The sequence below is a fragment of the Cervus canadensis genome, chromosome 4, assembly GCF_019320065.1.
Source record: "Cervus canadensis isolate Bull #8, Minnesota chromosome 4, ASM1932006v1, whole genome shotgun sequence".
Classification (NCBI taxonomy): Eukaryota; Metazoa; Chordata; class Mammalia; order Artiodactyla; family Cervidae; genus Cervus; species Cervus canadensis.
The window spans coordinates 86,839,361-86,854,097 of record NC_057389.1 but is presented as its reverse complement, the minus strand read 5'-3'; the positions used below and the strand labels follow the sequence as shown (position 1 = coordinate 86,854,097).

General features: G+C 57.8%; 2 protein-coding genes across 4 annotated transcripts; both read right to left on the bottom strand.

Moving 5' to 3' along the window:
• Positions 1-307: 307 nt before the first annotated feature.
• Positions 308-7,318, bottom strand: GIPC3 (GIPC PDZ domain containing family member 3). 2 transcript variants are annotated; one of them, XM_043466086.1, is made up of 6 exons: positions 6,433-7,318; positions 5,484-5,669; positions 5,153-5,333; positions 3,985-4,097; positions 3,577-3,671; positions 308-3,470 (listed from the first exon to the last, which is right to left on the bottom strand). In XM_043466086.1, exons 1-6 carry the CDS (start codon positions 6,673-6,675, stop codon positions 584-586), a joined length of 3,705 nt encoding a protein of 1,234 aa, XP_043322021.1. In that variant the 5' UTR covers positions 6,676-7,318; the 3' UTR covers positions 308-583. The 2 variants fall into 2 exon arrangements, with proteins under 2 accessions (XP_043322021.1, XP_043322022.1); XM_043466087.1 differs by having other exon boundaries at positions 3,162-3,470; positions 3,590-3,671; positions 6,433-7,313.
• Positions 7,319-9,088: 1,770 nt separating this feature from the next.
• HMG20B (high mobility group 20B) lies at positions 9,089-14,737 on the bottom strand. 2 transcript variants are annotated; one of them, XM_043466149.1, is made up of 10 exons: positions 14,651-14,737; positions 14,315-14,370; positions 13,728-13,836; positions 13,035-13,238; positions 12,303-12,423; positions 11,917-11,963; positions 11,570-11,642; positions 11,110-11,325; positions 10,468-10,600; positions 9,089-9,952 (listed from the first exon to the last, which is right to left on the bottom strand). In XM_043466149.1, the coding sequence occupies exons 2-10, from the start codon at positions 14,350-14,352 to the stop codon at positions 9,940-9,942; spliced, it is 954 nt and encodes a 317-aa protein (XP_043322084.1). In that variant the 5' UTR covers positions 14,353-14,370; positions 14,651-14,737; the 3' UTR covers positions 9,089-9,939. The 2 variants fall into 2 exon arrangements, with proteins under 2 accessions (XP_043322084.1, XP_043322083.1); XM_043466148.1 differs by lacking the exon at positions 14,651-14,737 and having other exon boundaries at positions 13,728-13,925; positions 14,315-14,644.

Here is a 14,737-nt window from a genome sequence, read left to right as displayed (position 1 = left end):
TTCCTCCACTGCAGATGAAGCGCATGCCTTCATCAGCTTGTGGTTTCACCATCTATCCACTCAGCCCCTCAGACTCCCTGCACCTTGAGCAAGCAGCTCCTGGCCCACAGTAGCTGCTCAATAAAAGTAGACTGATCCTGTACAGACTGCTGTGTGTCTGCAGGGCCCTCAACGCCTGCGCAGTTAGCACTTATAAGATGCTTGGCACATAGTAGGCACTTAAGAAGCATCTAGTGTTTTCATGTCAGCACCCCTTCCTCTGCTCTCCCCCAAATACCCCCCAAAATAACACATCAGGCTGCAGGGGTTGGAGGTGCCTTTATGCCTTTATTCCCCACGAGCCCTCAAGCCCTCAAGGTACATGAGAAGGAAACTGCCTCCTGCCTCCCCTGCTCACCCCTACCTCACTGCCCTCCCATAGACCTAGGATCAGCAGTTTCCACCCTCCCTTCCTCACCTGCCCCACCCCATTTACAGGGATGGGGTCTGTAATATAGTCACCTGCTACTTCTGAGCAACCCAGGCAGGGAGGAGCAGGAGAGGGGATGGGGGCCATGGGTGCTCCAACTATGTCACGCCCAATCTACTGCCCTCCATGGTGGGGTAGGAGCTTTGACTCCCGTGGAGGTAACTTAGACTCCCTGAGCATGGAGGAGGGGGCAGGCCCCTCAAATGAGGGTTCAAGGGGCTGAGAACTAAGGAGGACCACCCTGGGGGCAAAACTAGGGATGACAGATTTGGGGGGTGGGGTAGACTTCTGGGGTCCCAGCTGGGGCTTGGGGGAAAGGGCTGGTTTCTGGGGGGTGAAGGGGGACTGTGGCTGTGGGGCCAGGGGAGAAATTGAGGGGCTTCGGCCAGGCCCAGGGTCGGGCGGGGTTCCTCGTCCCAGATCATGGGGCTGGGGCTGGGGGCAAGAGATTCGGCTAGGACCTGGAGTCGGGGCTTTGGGTGGTGGGCCTAGGTGTTGAGGTCGGGCATAAGGGGTGGGATAGGGCTGGGTTCTGGGGTCAAGGCCTGGGGTCTGTGGGCAGGGCCCCTTTCTAGAGCTGAGCTGAATTCTTGGACTGGTCTGACTTCTAGTTTCAGAATCAGATTCAGTTCTGGAACTAAGGTGAACTCCAGAGCTGGGCTGAGTGTTTGAAGTGGTCTGGGTTTCAGAGCTGGGCTGGGTCTCAGAGCTGAACTGAATTCTAGAGCTGCACTGGGTTCTGGAGCTGAACTGAACTCCAGAGCTGAGCTGAGTTCTTGCACTGGTCTGGGTCCCAGAGCTGGGCTGGGTCTTAGGACTGAGCTGGGTTCCAGAACTGGTCTGGGTTCTAGAGCCAGGTTGGGATCCAGAAGCAGGCTGTGTTCTGGAGCTGAATTGGACTCCAGAGCTTGGCTGAGTTCTTTCACTGGTCTGGGTCCCAGAGCTGGGCTGGGTCTCAGGACTGGGCTGGGTTCCAGAACTGGTCTGGGTTCTAGAGCCAGGTTGGCATCCAGAAGCAGACTGTGTTCTGGAGCTGAACTGGACTCCAGAGCTGGACTGAGTTCTTTCACTGGTCTGGGTCCCAGAGCTGGGCTGGGTCTCAGGACTGGGCTGGGTTCCAGAACTGGTCTGGGTTCTGGAGCTGGTTTGGGATCCAGAGCTGGACTGTATTCTTGAACTGCTCCAGGTTTCAAAGCTGGGTTGCATCTCAGACCTGAACTGAACTGTGGAGCTGGGTTGGGTTTTGGAGTTGAGCTTGACTCCAGAGCAGGGCTTAACTCCTGCACTTATCTGCATCTCTGAGCTGGGAGGGGTTCTAGAGATGAGCTGAGTTCCAGAGCTGGTCTGCTTCCCAAAGTCTGGCTCAGTCCCAGAGCTTCCCTGGGTTGTGGCCTGGATTTGGTTTCTAGAACTTGTCAGGCTTTCTGAGCTGAGCTGAGCCTCAGAGGTGTTTTGAGCTACTGGGCAGGGCTGGGTCCTTGAACTGGGCCTACTCTCAGAATTTGACATAGCTGTGGAGCTGAAGGCTGTGTCTGCATCCTTCTGGGTCCCAGGACTTGACTGGGTTCCAGACATTAGCTGTATTCTGGAATGTAGCTGGGTCTCAGCGGTTGACTGTGTTTTGGAGTCAGGTGGAATTTCAGAGCCAACCTGGGCTCTAGAACCGAGCTGAGTTCTGGAGCTGGGTGGACTGCTGGAGGTGGACTGAACTCTGGAAAGAGGCCAAGCTTGGAGATCTGTCCTTGTCCCAGAGCTGGTTGGCATTCTAGAGTTGCTCTGTGCTCTGCAGCGTGCATGGGGCTTAGCATCAGGCTGAGCTCTGGAGGCAGGTCTTGCCCCAGCAATGGGTGGGGGTCCAGAGCTTGTCTGAATCCTGGAGACGGCTTTGCTTGTCGCACGAGGCTGGGGGCTAGATCTGGGCTCAGTCTCTGAGCTGGATTCATCACTGGAGCTGGACTGGGCCCTAGGACGCAGATAGGGTCTGGACCTGGGCTGGACTGAAGTATGCATCTGGGTTCCTGAGCTGGCCTGGGTTTGGGAACAGGGTTGCACTTCAGAACCGTCTTTGACTACTAAGCTGGAGTGGCTTCTAGGGCTGGACTGCCTCTTGAGTCTCACGTGGGCTCCAGAACTAACTGGTGTTCCTGAGCTAGATTGAGTATCCAGGTATGGCTGAGTCACGGAGCTGTCTTGAGCTGTAGAGTTGGATCGAGTTTTATGGCAGGGCTTGGTCATAAAGCTGGCCTGGCTCCCAGAACCAGGTTGGATTCCAGAGCTGGGGTGGGTCTTCAAATTTATCTGGGTTCCAAAGCTTGACTTCACATCAGAGCTCCGCTTAGCCTCAGAGCTGGCTTGGGCTCTAGAGCTGTCCTGGGCTCCAGAACTGAGCTGGGTTCTGAAGCTGGACTGCATCTCAGAACTGGATGGGGTTCTAGTGATGAACTGGGCCTCAGAACTGACCTGGGTTCTAAAGGGGGACTTGGTCTCTGAACAGGGCTGAGTCTCAGTTCTGGGCTTGGTCTCTGAGCTGGGCTGGGCTCTAGAGTAGGGCTGAGGCTCTGATCTGGGCTTGATCTCTGAGCTTGGCTGGGCTCTGAAGCAGGGCTGCGGCTCCGATCTGGGTTGTGTCGCAGATCTGAGCTTGGTCCCTGAACTGGGCTGGACACTAGAGCAGGACTTGGGCTCAGATCTAGGCTTGGTCTCTGAACTGGACTGTGTTCTAGAACAGAGCTGGGTCTCAGGTCTGGGCTTCTGGACTCTGGAGAAGGGCTGGGCTTTGGAAACTGACCGGGAGGGCTGGGGCGGGGGGCTGGGCTCCGAGCTGGGGCTGTGCTTGGCACCGGGGCAGACTAGCCACAGGCTTCCCTGGCCTCGCCGATGGCGGCCCACACCTCCACCACAAACTCGTCCGGGAAGGCGAACTCGCCCAAGACGGAGTCTAAATGGCGTGCAAACTCCTGGACGCTCACTGTCTTCTTGGAGGTCTCCACCATGGTGGATGCTGCAGGCCAAGCAGAGGGGAAGTGGGTGAGGGTTCTCCCTGGTGTGGGGGGGATTCCCGCCTCCTCCCCATGGGCTGTCCTCCCCCCAGGGTCCACCCAGCTTACCCTGGCCCCTTACCCAGCTCTGGGTCCCTAATGCCCATGTAACTCTCCAGCAGGTCGTCCACCCTCCGAGATGCCTCCTCCTCGAATTCACTGGGCTGGGGGCATGGGGGGCAAAGCAGAGAGTCAGAAGCCTGGGATCCTCCCACCCAGCCCCCTCCCCAAGTCACTACCCCTTTGGTGGTAGCAGATTGGGACCTTCCATGAGTCAGTGCTTCTGGTCCTGCCATTACTGCCCTGCCTGACAAGAACCCATTCTGAAAGAAAAAAAAAAAAAAGAACCCATTCTGCAGATGGGGAAATTGAGGCTGGATAAAGGAGAGGGTCTTCCCCAAGGTCATGCTGAGTCGGTATCAGCGGTAGAACTCTATGTGCAAGAGCCCCTGAAGGCCCCCCATCACCTCCACTCACCACTTCCTCTACAGTGGCGGACCCCCCAGACCGAAGCCGCAGGGTCTCCCTCCCACTGCTGACTTTCGCTTCCATTGGGTATTTGCTGCTCCGGCTCCTCTGGCCGATCATATCTGGAGGGGACAAAGGAGAAGAGGTGCGTGTGTTCCAGGTGAAGCTACATCTTCGTAAAGACTCAGAAATCCCTGAGCCCTTCTAGAACATTCCTACCCTCCAAAATCCTCCTTATTTCCATGGATGAATCCTCAGAGATGCTGTTTGAGAATGCTTCCTTCCCTTAAATTTCCCTCCTCCTCTCAAAATGACTCTCCCTAGAAGAAACTACTTCAGATTCTCCTTGGGGCCAGTCCAGAAAGTATCTTGCTCTAGAATTTGCTCTCCCTAATCTAGTCATAGCTTCCCTGCTACCCACTCCAGTATTCTTGCCTGGAGAATCCCATGGACATAGTAGCCTGGCGGGCTACAGACCATGCGGTCACAAAGAGTGGAACACGACTGAGCAACTAACACTTTCACTTTCACAACCTAGTCGTGAGGGCTTCCCAGGTGGCTCAATGATAAAGCATCTGCCTGCCAATGCAGGAGACATAAGAGATACAGGTTCGATCCCTGGGTCAGGAAGATCCCCTGAAGTAGGAAGTGGCAACCCACTCCAGTGTTTTTGCCTAGAGAATCCCATGGACAGAGGAGCCTGGCAGACTACAGTCCATGGGGTCACAAAGAGTAGGGCCTGACTGAACAACTGAGCACTCACATGCATGGTGACCTCCTTATCTCATCCATGGACCAGTCACAGACTTCTCTTTGAAAAGCTCCATTCTAGGATTCGCTATGAAAGCCACTCTCTAGAACTCACCGGGGACTCAAAGCAGGACTTTAAAAGCTCCCAGTCAGGTTACAAAATAAATCCAGACAGCTCCTTATCCTTTCTCAGTCTTCCCAAGCCTCCCCCGACCCCATGCCTGGGCTGACTCTATGACAATGTAGAAACAACCCACCTGTTTCTCAAACAGTGCCAGAAGGTCCCTGTCCTGTTACCAGGGGCATCTAGAACCTTCCATCCTGTCCCATCCCCTGACCCTTTGCCGCTCCCTACATCCAGAGAACCCATTTCTGAAAGAGCTTCACCCCACCCAGCCTGTCCCCCAGGGCCCCAGGTGGCCCTCACCGAAGGCTCTCTTGGGCTGCACCAGCCTCAGGGTGAAGGGCTGCGACTTCGGCAGCTCACGCAGCATCTTGGCCACCTCGTAGTGGCGGCAGCCGACGATCGAGTGGTCATTTATGGCCTCAATGCTGTCTCCCACACACACTGCCTCGATTCGGTTGATGATGCTGCCTTCCTTGATCCTCTGCGGGGTACCCAGAGTCATTCACAGGACTCCACCATCCAGCCACCCCACTCGGGTCCCCAGAGCCCATTCACACCACAGAGGAGCAGGGGCTTACCCCAGGTTGCCGGACATCCTGGAAGCCACCTGCCCCACCCCCCAAGTGGGTACCTTGATGAAGGCATAGCCGGCCCCATTGTCCGTGATGGTCAGTCCCAGGGCATCCTCCGTCTTAGTGACCTCCACCTCCTTGGTCTCGCCGCGCACATGGGCAAAGATAAAGTCCTCCAACCCTATCTGACCACCCAGGAGTTTCTGCATGTCCACCTTGTGGCTGTTTAGGGTGCAGAATAAGATCTGCCCAGAGAGGAGAGGAAGCCCCAAATTAACGACAGCCCTCTTCCCCCACCATCTGCACAGAACAACCAGGGGATGGGCTGAGGGGCCTGATAGGGAAACTGAGACACAAAAGCACGAAACCCCTGCCTTCCCCAGGATCATAGTCATGCTTAAGGGCAGAATATGAGATCCTCAGAATGGAGTAGGAGGCGAGGAGACTGGGACCCCCAGAATGAGGAGTAAAATGAAAAGGAGGCTGCGGACAGATGGACACCCTTCTTCCATCCTGCCTCAGACTTCCACTTTTAACCCTTTGGTGACCTGTCAACCCCAGACCATCTTTTAAAGGCAGTTAATTCCAAATCTCCTGGCGCCCCCTGGGGGCTGAGGGGCGCACCTGCGGCCCAGCCCCTGACTCCCACGACCTCGGACATCTCACCTGGCAGGGGGCTGCCTGGAACCCCAGTCCCCAGCCGCGTCCAGGAACCGGAGGCGCTTCCCTGAGGGCTGGGGTCCACTCCTACCTGGGTAGCCCAGTGTTTTCCGGACGATCTAAGGATCCACGAGCCCTAAGACTTGCTCACCTTTTGCACAGGGAGGGCAAAGGGGGTCCACGAGGTATGGGCACCGCAGGATCCGAGAGGTGAGCCTCTGAGATCTGGAGATAGGGTCCCCTCCACCCGGAGATGGAGGATCTGGGGGGCCCCGTCCCAGAGTCCAGGGTTCACCCCTATCCCCGGTCGACTAGTGGGCCTCGGGTGCTGGGGTCCGCGGGCCTCACCTCGGTGGGCGCGATTCCGAAGGCCTCGGCGATCTTGGCGTAGAGTTCGCGCACGTTGGTGAAGCCTTCGATCTTGCCGGTGGGGCTGCCGTGCGCCAGCTGCGTGCGGAAGACGAGGCGCGGGCGGGCGCGGGGCGCGGTTGGGGTCGGGGACGCTGCCGGGGGCTCGGCGGGCGAGGGCGGGGGCGCGGGCAGGCGCTGAGCCTCGGCCCCCCGGGCCTCGCGGGCCGCTGTGGTCTCCATGGCAGGAAGAGCTCGGTCACCGGGGCCACCGCCACAGCCGCCGGATCCGCCGCTTCCTGCAGGCTCCCCTCCCCCGGCCCAGGGCGCGACAGCCGAGCCGCCCGGGGTAAGGGGATCCGGGAACCCGAGCCTCCCGGGAAGGCGACACCGCGGAGTGTGTATGGGGGGTGGGCCCCAGGTGTCCCGGCCCTGCCAGGGCCAGCTGTGCTCTCCCCGGGGAGCAGGGGAAAAAATAAGGATCACAAATAAGGATAGGGCAACTGCCAGTGCCAGAGCGCTCACTCTCTGCTGGGCGCACTCATTTAATCCTTGCAACAACCGTCCGAGGTGGGGAGGACCCTTACCCTGGCACAACTGAGCCACATCGTGTCCATCCCCTGCCCACAGCCCTCCAGGGCTCCCACCTCCCCTGGGGGTAAACCCTAGTCCTCTATTCTGCCAACAAGGCCCTGCATGACCTGCCACATCCCCATTCCTGCCCCCTTCTCCTCCCTCATTTCTTCTGACTCACTCTGCTCCAGACACATGGGTGTCCTCCCTGCTCATTCAACACACAGGGCCTGGTCCTGCCCCAAGGCCTTTGCACAGGCTGTGCCCGCTCCAACACCTGGAACATCTCCCACATCTCCAAGTGGTTCACTCCTTCGCCTCCTCAGCTCTTGGCTCAGACGTCACCTCCTCTCACCAGGTCCCAATTTCTCTTCCCTGCTTTTTTTCCTCCCTAGCACTGAGCGTGACCTGGCAGGGCAGATATTTTATTTATTCATCCTGTGTTTCCTCGGTCTCCTCAACTGGAGGAGAGGCAGGCAGGAGTTCTCTGAGCCCGTTGGGTTACAGATGAGGAGGCCCAGGGTACTAGGAGGTTTCTCTCAGAATTCCCTGGGAACCCAGTGTCACCAAAAGGAATGTTGCTTTTGGCTCAATGAACAGCACTGGAATGCCATATAGCAGCTCAAAAGGGGGGCCTTATGCCTCTGAAGAATCTCAGGAACCAAGCATTGCTGGAAAAGGCAAGTTGCAGAAGGCTTCGGAGGAGGTAAGAAAATTTATGTAAAGCTTGAAACCGTGCAGAACGGCATATACACTGTAACACAGATGAGCCTTGAAAACCCGATGCTCTTTGAAGGAAGCCAGATTGCAAAGGCCCCATAGCCTGGGATGCCACTTAGATGAAGTGTCCAAAACAGCCAATGCATGGAGACAGACAGTGGATTTGTGGTTGCCAGGGGCTGGGGGAGGGGAGGATGGGGAATGATAGCTAACATGGAAGGGGATGTTGTTTGGGGGGTGATGAAATATTCTGGAATTAGGTGGTGCTGGCGGTTGCACAACTTTGTAACTATACTAGAAACCACAGAATTGTACATTTTCAAATCTTTAGAAAACAAACTAAAAAAAAAAAATCCATCAAAATGGTATTCTTGTGGAAAGACATCCTTTTGTGCTAAAGGTTATGTAAAGACCTGACCAGGAATGGTAAACTCCAAACCTGCGATGAGGGTATGATGCCAGGGAGGGTATGAGGTGAGGGAGCATACACTTTGTGTGTGTGTGTGTGACAATATCCATCTTTTCTAGTCTCCTGGGGTGGCCATAACATAGTACCGCCAGTTGGGTGGCTTAAAAGCAATAGAAATTTCTTCTCTCAAAATTCTGAAGGCTACAAATCCATTTGTCAGCAAGTCCAAGCTCCTCTGACTCCTTGGGTGGCATCCTCTCCCCCAACCACCACGCCCAGCCTCTGTTGGTGGCTAACCCTCCTTGGGCTTCCATGGGGGTGTGCTCTGCTCCAGTGTCTGCCTGTTGTCACATGGCTGTCTCCTTTCTCCATGTCCAAATCTTTATCTTCTTATAAGGATCACCAGTCACATTGGATTAGAGGCACCCCCACACACACACTCCAAGATGACCTCATCTTAACTAATTATATCCTTGGTGACCCTATTGCCAAATAAGGTCACATTCTGAGGTTCTGGGGGTTAGGGCTTCAAGATTTTCTTTGGGCGGGACTAAATTCAACTGTTAACACCAGTGTTTGTCAAATTAAATCTCTGGAATTTTTAGGGTGTCTCAAATATTCCATAAAAGGCTGAAGTCTCTGAAAGTGTTCCCCAGTAAGTTAAGCACAGAATTATCATCTGACCCAGCAAGTCTGCTTCTTTGGATCTACCCAGAAATAAGAGCAGGTGTTCAAAGAAAAATCTGTATGTGTGTGTTCTCAGCAACATAATTCACAATAGCCAAAAGGTGGAAACAACCCAAGTGTCCATCAACCGGTAATGGGTAAACAAAACATGGGCCACCCACACTATGGAATCTACTCTGCCAGAGAAAGGAAGCAAGCACTGATATACACCACAACATGGACTTTGGGGACATGGCGCTCAGTGAGAGAAGCCAGACACAAAAGACCCACCGTGTGTAATTCCATTTATATAAAACGTCTAGGACAGGTAAATCCAGAGACAGAAAATGGACTAGTGGTTGCCAGGGGCTGGAGAGGGTAGGCCTGGGACCCCAACAGAGGATCCTGGCCCATTCCCCTTTAAAAAAAAAAAACAAAAAAAACCACATTCATTTAAGTTTGAAATTCAAATTCCACTTTTTTTTTTTTATTTAAGAAGTCCAGATTGAGTGGTGGCAAAAAACTGCCTCCATGGTGGTTTCTCAGCTGAATGAGCATGGGGTGGTGCCAGCCCCCCCATTCAGGGGTGCAGGAATGCGAGGGTGACAGATAGATGGCCCCGCCAGGAGTGTGAGAGTGTGTCCCTGCAAGGTGCCTGCCCGTGTGGGTACTTAGGGTAACACCTGCCAGGCAGGAGTCCCCGTGTATTAGATGTGGGTTTTCTCTGCCCTGGGTCTGGGAGCTGGTCCCGGGGAGTGGGTGTAGGGTGTGTAACTCTCCCCACACCAGCAGTGTGAACGGCTGTGGGTTTCCTCCTGTCCCAGGTTACACTGCCCCTCGTGTGTTCCCACGTCTGTGTAGTGTGATGTGACCTGTGAGGCCAACAGGCCTGGCTGGGCCCTGGGAGTCTGTGCACAGTGCATGGTGGGTGGGTTTTCTGGGATGGGGACCTGGGGAGATTCAAAGCTAGAGGGATGCTGTAGAAATTTAATTTTAGGGGGGCTAGAGCCCCCAAGGTGCAGGATCAGGCCTGGCCCCAGAGGATGGAACCCCCCCACCCCTCCTCCAGGGGGTGCAACTGGGGGAGGGGCCATGACTGGAGCTTGGTCTTCTCTGGATCCGTGGGGTGGCCAATACCCTCATAGATGCTCACTGTGACAAAAGAAGAGATTAGGTGATGGGGGACCCACATCAGGTCTCAGTCCCATCCCCATACCCCTCTGCTCCTTCAGATGCTAGGGTGGGGGCCTGGAGTTGATCCCACCTATCCTGGTCAGCCAGGAGACACCCAGAAAAACCCACGGAGAAGCTGTGGTGAAGCTCTGGGTCCCCCTCCAGCCAAGGGTGTGCTGGCCCCAAGGTCCCCCAAGCAGCATTTAACATAGTACCAGGCTGAATTAGGGCCCCCCCAGTAGCTAGGTCAGTAGCCATCTACATCAAACCAGCCCCACCTAGTAGATCCTGCAAGGACTGTGGCCTCGGAATAAGATCTGGCAGCTAGATCAACTTGGCGGCAGCGGCCCCAGACTCCAGAAAGCCCGCTGGAGACCTAAACCCGTTTATGTAGCCAGGCTCCTCCAGGGCGAGTCTAGCTTGAGGTGGTCCCCACGCAAGGCAGCCCAAGCTGGGCTGAACGGACAGGGGGGCAGACCTGCCTAGGTACACACCTGGCGACCTGGGCCAGGATCTCCTTGATGCGGACGATGAGCTTTTCGTGCTGGGCGGGGTCGCGCTCGATGGCGCCGTGCAGCCGGGCCATGTAGAAATCCAGGGTGCTGAGCGTGGGCGTTTCGCCGGTGCCTGGGGAGGCGGGGACACGTCAAACGAGCCCAACGGGGGGTCACCACGGAAACAGTGGGGTCAGTGGGGTCAGATGGGCGCGGTCAGGGAGTCTGGACCTGAATAAATCAAGGTCAACTGTGGCAGAGGTCAGAAGATGGAAGATGGAGAGGGCGGGGTCGTGATGGGGGGATTCGGGGACTGGTGGGGGAGAAGTTGGCCTAGGTCCGCTGAGGAATGAACACGGAAGTTGGACCTGGGGAGAGGCGGGGCGCGAGGGCCACTGTGGGCGGGGCTGGCACGAACAGCGTTGAGTGAGGAAGGGGCCACGGGGGCTTAGGATAGCCGGGAGTAGGGTCAGCAGGGTTTGCTACGCGACTCGGGGCGAAGGGATGCCAGAGTGAGGACTCGCCGGGCGTGGTCAGAGGGGGCGGGAATCGTGGAAGCCGGGGCGGAGCCTGAGGTCGTCGAGGGCGGGACTCGCGGGGTAGGTGGGGCGGGACTCGTTGTTGGGGGCGGGGCCTCCACACCCGGCACTGGCAGCGAAGCGAAGCTGGCGGTGAGCGCCTGGCGCACCGCCTGGAGCTGCTGCTGCAGCGCCAGCGTCCGCCGCTCCTCCAGCGCCAGCTCCTGCTCCAAACGCTCGCGCGCGCTGCTCATGCTCTGCGTGTGCCTCTGCAGCACCGCGTTCTGCTCCTCGAAGGCCACGTTCATCTTCCGCAGGCGCCGCAGCTCCGCCTCCCGCGCTGCAGGCGGGGAGCCGGGTCAGAGCCTGAGGCTTCCCCGCCATCCCCCTGCCGCCTTCCCTCTGCCGGCTTCGCCCTAAGCTGTGCCCCCACGCCAAGCCTTCCGTCACTGCTCTGTCTCCAGCCCCACACCTCAGCAGTCTGGGCTGCGAGGGCAAGAGAGGAAGGCACCCACTGCCTCCCGCCTCGGTGGCGTGCCCTCTTGGTTCAACGCTTGCTTCAAGAACCGCTGGTCAGCGCTTACCTTTGTTTTGGTCCAAGAACTCTTCAGTGAAGATGGGGACGTCGAAAGTTGAGAAGCCATCACAGTCCCCACCCTGGGACGACAGAACAAGGTGGCAATTTTGGGGGGGGGGGGAGTCAACCCCCCTATGGGACATCCCCTAAGCTTGGGAGGGTCTCCTGAGGCTACCTGGGTCAATGTCCATTTTACTGCCTCCTCCCAATTTGTGTGGGTGCCCCGCCTCCACTCGCACACATCTGTAAGGGGCGCTCACTTCACCCCATGAGCAACGGTTCTTGGTCACCCAGGAGTTTAAACACTCCAGACCTTTCTCGCCCAGGTGTTCTCCTTGGAGGAGGGACGCTTACCTTGTGTCCATTCAAAAGGGTATTCATGAGCCCAGAGCCGGAGTCCTCTGGTGGGGGAGGGGGGGAAGACAGGGTCAGCCTCCCGGGTCTACTCTGACCCCATGCTTTGCACATGCTGTCCCCTCTGCCTGGAACGCCATTATTTCCACCACCACCCCGCCCCCCCCTCCCTGCTCATCCTGGGCCCCTCCCCCCACCCTCATTTCCATGCGTGTCCCATCTCAGTACAGATCAGCCCCGTTCACTCACAACTGTCTGGTTACACGTGCCTCGTTCCCACGTGACCGTGAGAGCGCTTTTGAAAGGGGGTGGGGGTGGGGGCGTCGGCCTGGGTCACCTGTCTCAGAGTAAGCACTCAGCTGCCTGAGGGCTGAGGTCCTTCGCACCTTTCTTGATCTTCTTTTCCTGGATCTTCTCCGCACACATCTTGTAGGCTTCTGACTGCTGGTAGGCCCTCAGCTCCTTCATGTACTGCTGCTTCTCCCGTTCAGCCTCGTCCAAGTACCGCTGGCAGGGGCAGCAAGAGAAGGCTCGGCCCAGTGGCAGCAGAGGCCTCGCAGGCTCCATCACTCAGCCCGCTGTGCTACACTTTACCACAGCTCCCTGCTCCCCTCCAGACAAAACTTCTCCCTTCACTCTGCTGCTCAGGCCACCTCCCAACTCCCAGACCTCACTACCTCACCCCAATTTCAGCCTTTCTAAACCACTCCCTGGTGTCTGTCTGCAGGCTCCCACCTCCGGGCTGGCCTGCCCTCCTAAACCCATTTTGCCTGTTGAAATCCCATGTAGAGGGTGCAAGCTGCTGGTGAATTTGTTACATTTCCTTGATGTTTTTGCAAATTTTAAATCAATTACCAGAACTTTTAAATTGTAAGCTTTCTAACAAAAGTTCAGCATCTACCCCCGACTTCTTTTGTAACAGTGTTTATTAACTTTTATGTCTATTCCAGCCAACTGCCACCCTCCCCTCCCTTCAACAAGCTGGAGAGAGCTAACGGGTGGTCAGTCCTCCTGGCAGAAGAAGGGCCTGCCACACCTGTTCCTTAGGGGTAAGTGATGGCGGATGAATGTCTGAGTGAGTGAGGGCAGGTCAGTAAGTGGTCCCCGGCCGTCCCCACCTGTTTCTCCGCCGGCTGCAGCTTGCTCCACTCGGCACCCAGCATCTTGGTGATCTCGGGAAAGGGCAGGTCCGGGTGGCGCGTCCGGATCTGCTCGCGCCGCTCGTTCAGGAAACGCACGTAGCCGGTGACAGGTGCCTTGGGCCCATTCGGCAGGATCTTCTTCCGCTTCTTGCCCTTGGGCCAGCCGCGCTTCTTCACCGGCTGCAGAACCCAGTCGCGCTGTTGGGAGGGGTCTGGAGGGCCAGGCACAGAGGGGAAGGGGCGGGGCCCTGGAAGACTTGGGTGGGGCCTAACCACCCAAGGCCTAACCACGAGGTGGGACCCAAAAGGCACGGAAGTATGGCCTGGTCAGGGTTCAGAATTGGGACAGTGGGGTTAAGGAACCCCTGGCCGTGCGTGAAGGGATCAGAGGTACTGGGGACAGAGCATCAACCCAAGGATGGGGTTGGCTTGTGTTGTGGGCGTGTCCCTTGTATGGGCGTGCCTTACTAGCAGAGATTCCCCGGGTAGTGGGCGGGGCCTAGACAGAGTGACAGTGGAGCTCTTGGGGGCGTGGTATCTGGCATGGGGCGGGCCTCAGCTTGGGCAGGGAAATCTGGACTGTGGGCAGAGCCACAGCAAATTCAAATTTAGCTCGGGGCGGAGCTTCAAGGCTAAGGGCCACCAACTCGGCAGTGCAGGGACTCTCACCTCCTCTTCGTGGGACCCCTTCTCTCCGGCCCGCGGGCCGTCGCCGCGCTCTTGCTTGACAGCCACCACGAAGCCACCATGCTGTCCTGGAGCCTTGCCGCTCGCCGGCCTGGAGCCACGGGAAGCCAGGGTCACTCCCACTCCCCACCCCCGACGACGGATTTGGCAGCAAGGGGCCTGAGTCATCAGAAGAGGGCTCTGAGAGGGTCAGGATACGGAGATTGAGACTGGAGCACTAGGGGAGCCATAGGGGACCTCGGAGAGGCTAGAGCTACGGGACGCCAGGGCCTCCCACCCCTTCCCCCACGACGGAAGCGCTGGCAGCTAGCGGCCTGAGTTCTGAGAGCAGGGGTCTGAGGAGGTCAGGATCCGGGGTTAGGGCAGGAGAACTAGAGGAGGCCAGCAGGCCACTCCTGAAAAGGACTGGAGCACGGAGGTTTAGGGGAAGCCCGTGGGAACCCCGAAGTGGGGGGCTCCTGTCCCAAGTCGGAGGAGGCAAGACCCTGGGCGCAGGGGTCGAGGAGCTGCAACGGGACGGGGTGGCTGTAGCCCCAAGTGGGCTGAGGGGGAGGGGATGTCGCACTCACGCTGAGGCCGCGCCGGGCTGCTTGGGGCCGTGGGACATGGCCACTCCCGGCCGCACCTGGAACGTAGACGCGTGGCCAAGTGAGGGTCGCCCAAGCCAGCGATGGCGGGGCTGGCCTGGGGAGCCCCGTAATGCCAGGTCCGGGGCGCCTGGGGGGGCCGGAACCGGGGGCGGGGAGGCCCTCGGGGGCGGGCGCCCCAGGGATCCTTTGTTGGGCGATCGCCCCCCAGGAGGCCTGGGTCCGCCCCCTCCCGACCCAGGAGGGTCCCCGACCCGGCCCTAGGATCCCCGCGCCCCCGCCTCCTCGCAGGGCCCCGAGTTCCGCGGCTGTTTTCACCTCCAAAGAAACTTTCCCGGACCTCTCGGCTGCTACGACGCTCCAACCAACCGCCGGGAGCCCGCCCCTGCCTCCCGCTCCGCCCTG

Coding starts and splice junctions, on each gene's coding strand:
- GIPC3 (XM_043466086.1), bottom strand. CDS start 6,675: ATGGAGACCACAGCGGCCCGCGAGGCCCGGGGGGCCGAGGCTCAGCGC. Junction 5,334..5,483: donor CCGGCTATGCCTTCATCAAG/GTACCCACTTGG, acceptor GGTACCCCGCAG/AGGATCAAGGAAGGCAGCAT. Junction 3,471..3,576: donor GAGCTGGGTAAGGGGCCAGG/GTAAGCTGGGTG, acceptor CTTGGCCTGCAG/CATCCACCATGGTGGAGACC.
- HMG20B (XM_043466148.1), bottom strand. CDS start 13,913: ATGACTCAGGCCCCTTGCTGCCAAATCCGTCGTCGGGGGTGGGGAGTG. Junction 11,964..12,302: donor GGAAAAGAAGATCAAGAAAG/GTGCGAAGGACC, acceptor CTCCCCCACCAG/AGGACTCCGGCTCTGGGCTC. Junction 10,601..11,109: donor CGCTTCGCTGCCAGTGCCGG/GTGTGGAGGCCC, acceptor CCGCCTCCCCAG/GCACCGGCGAAACGCCCACG.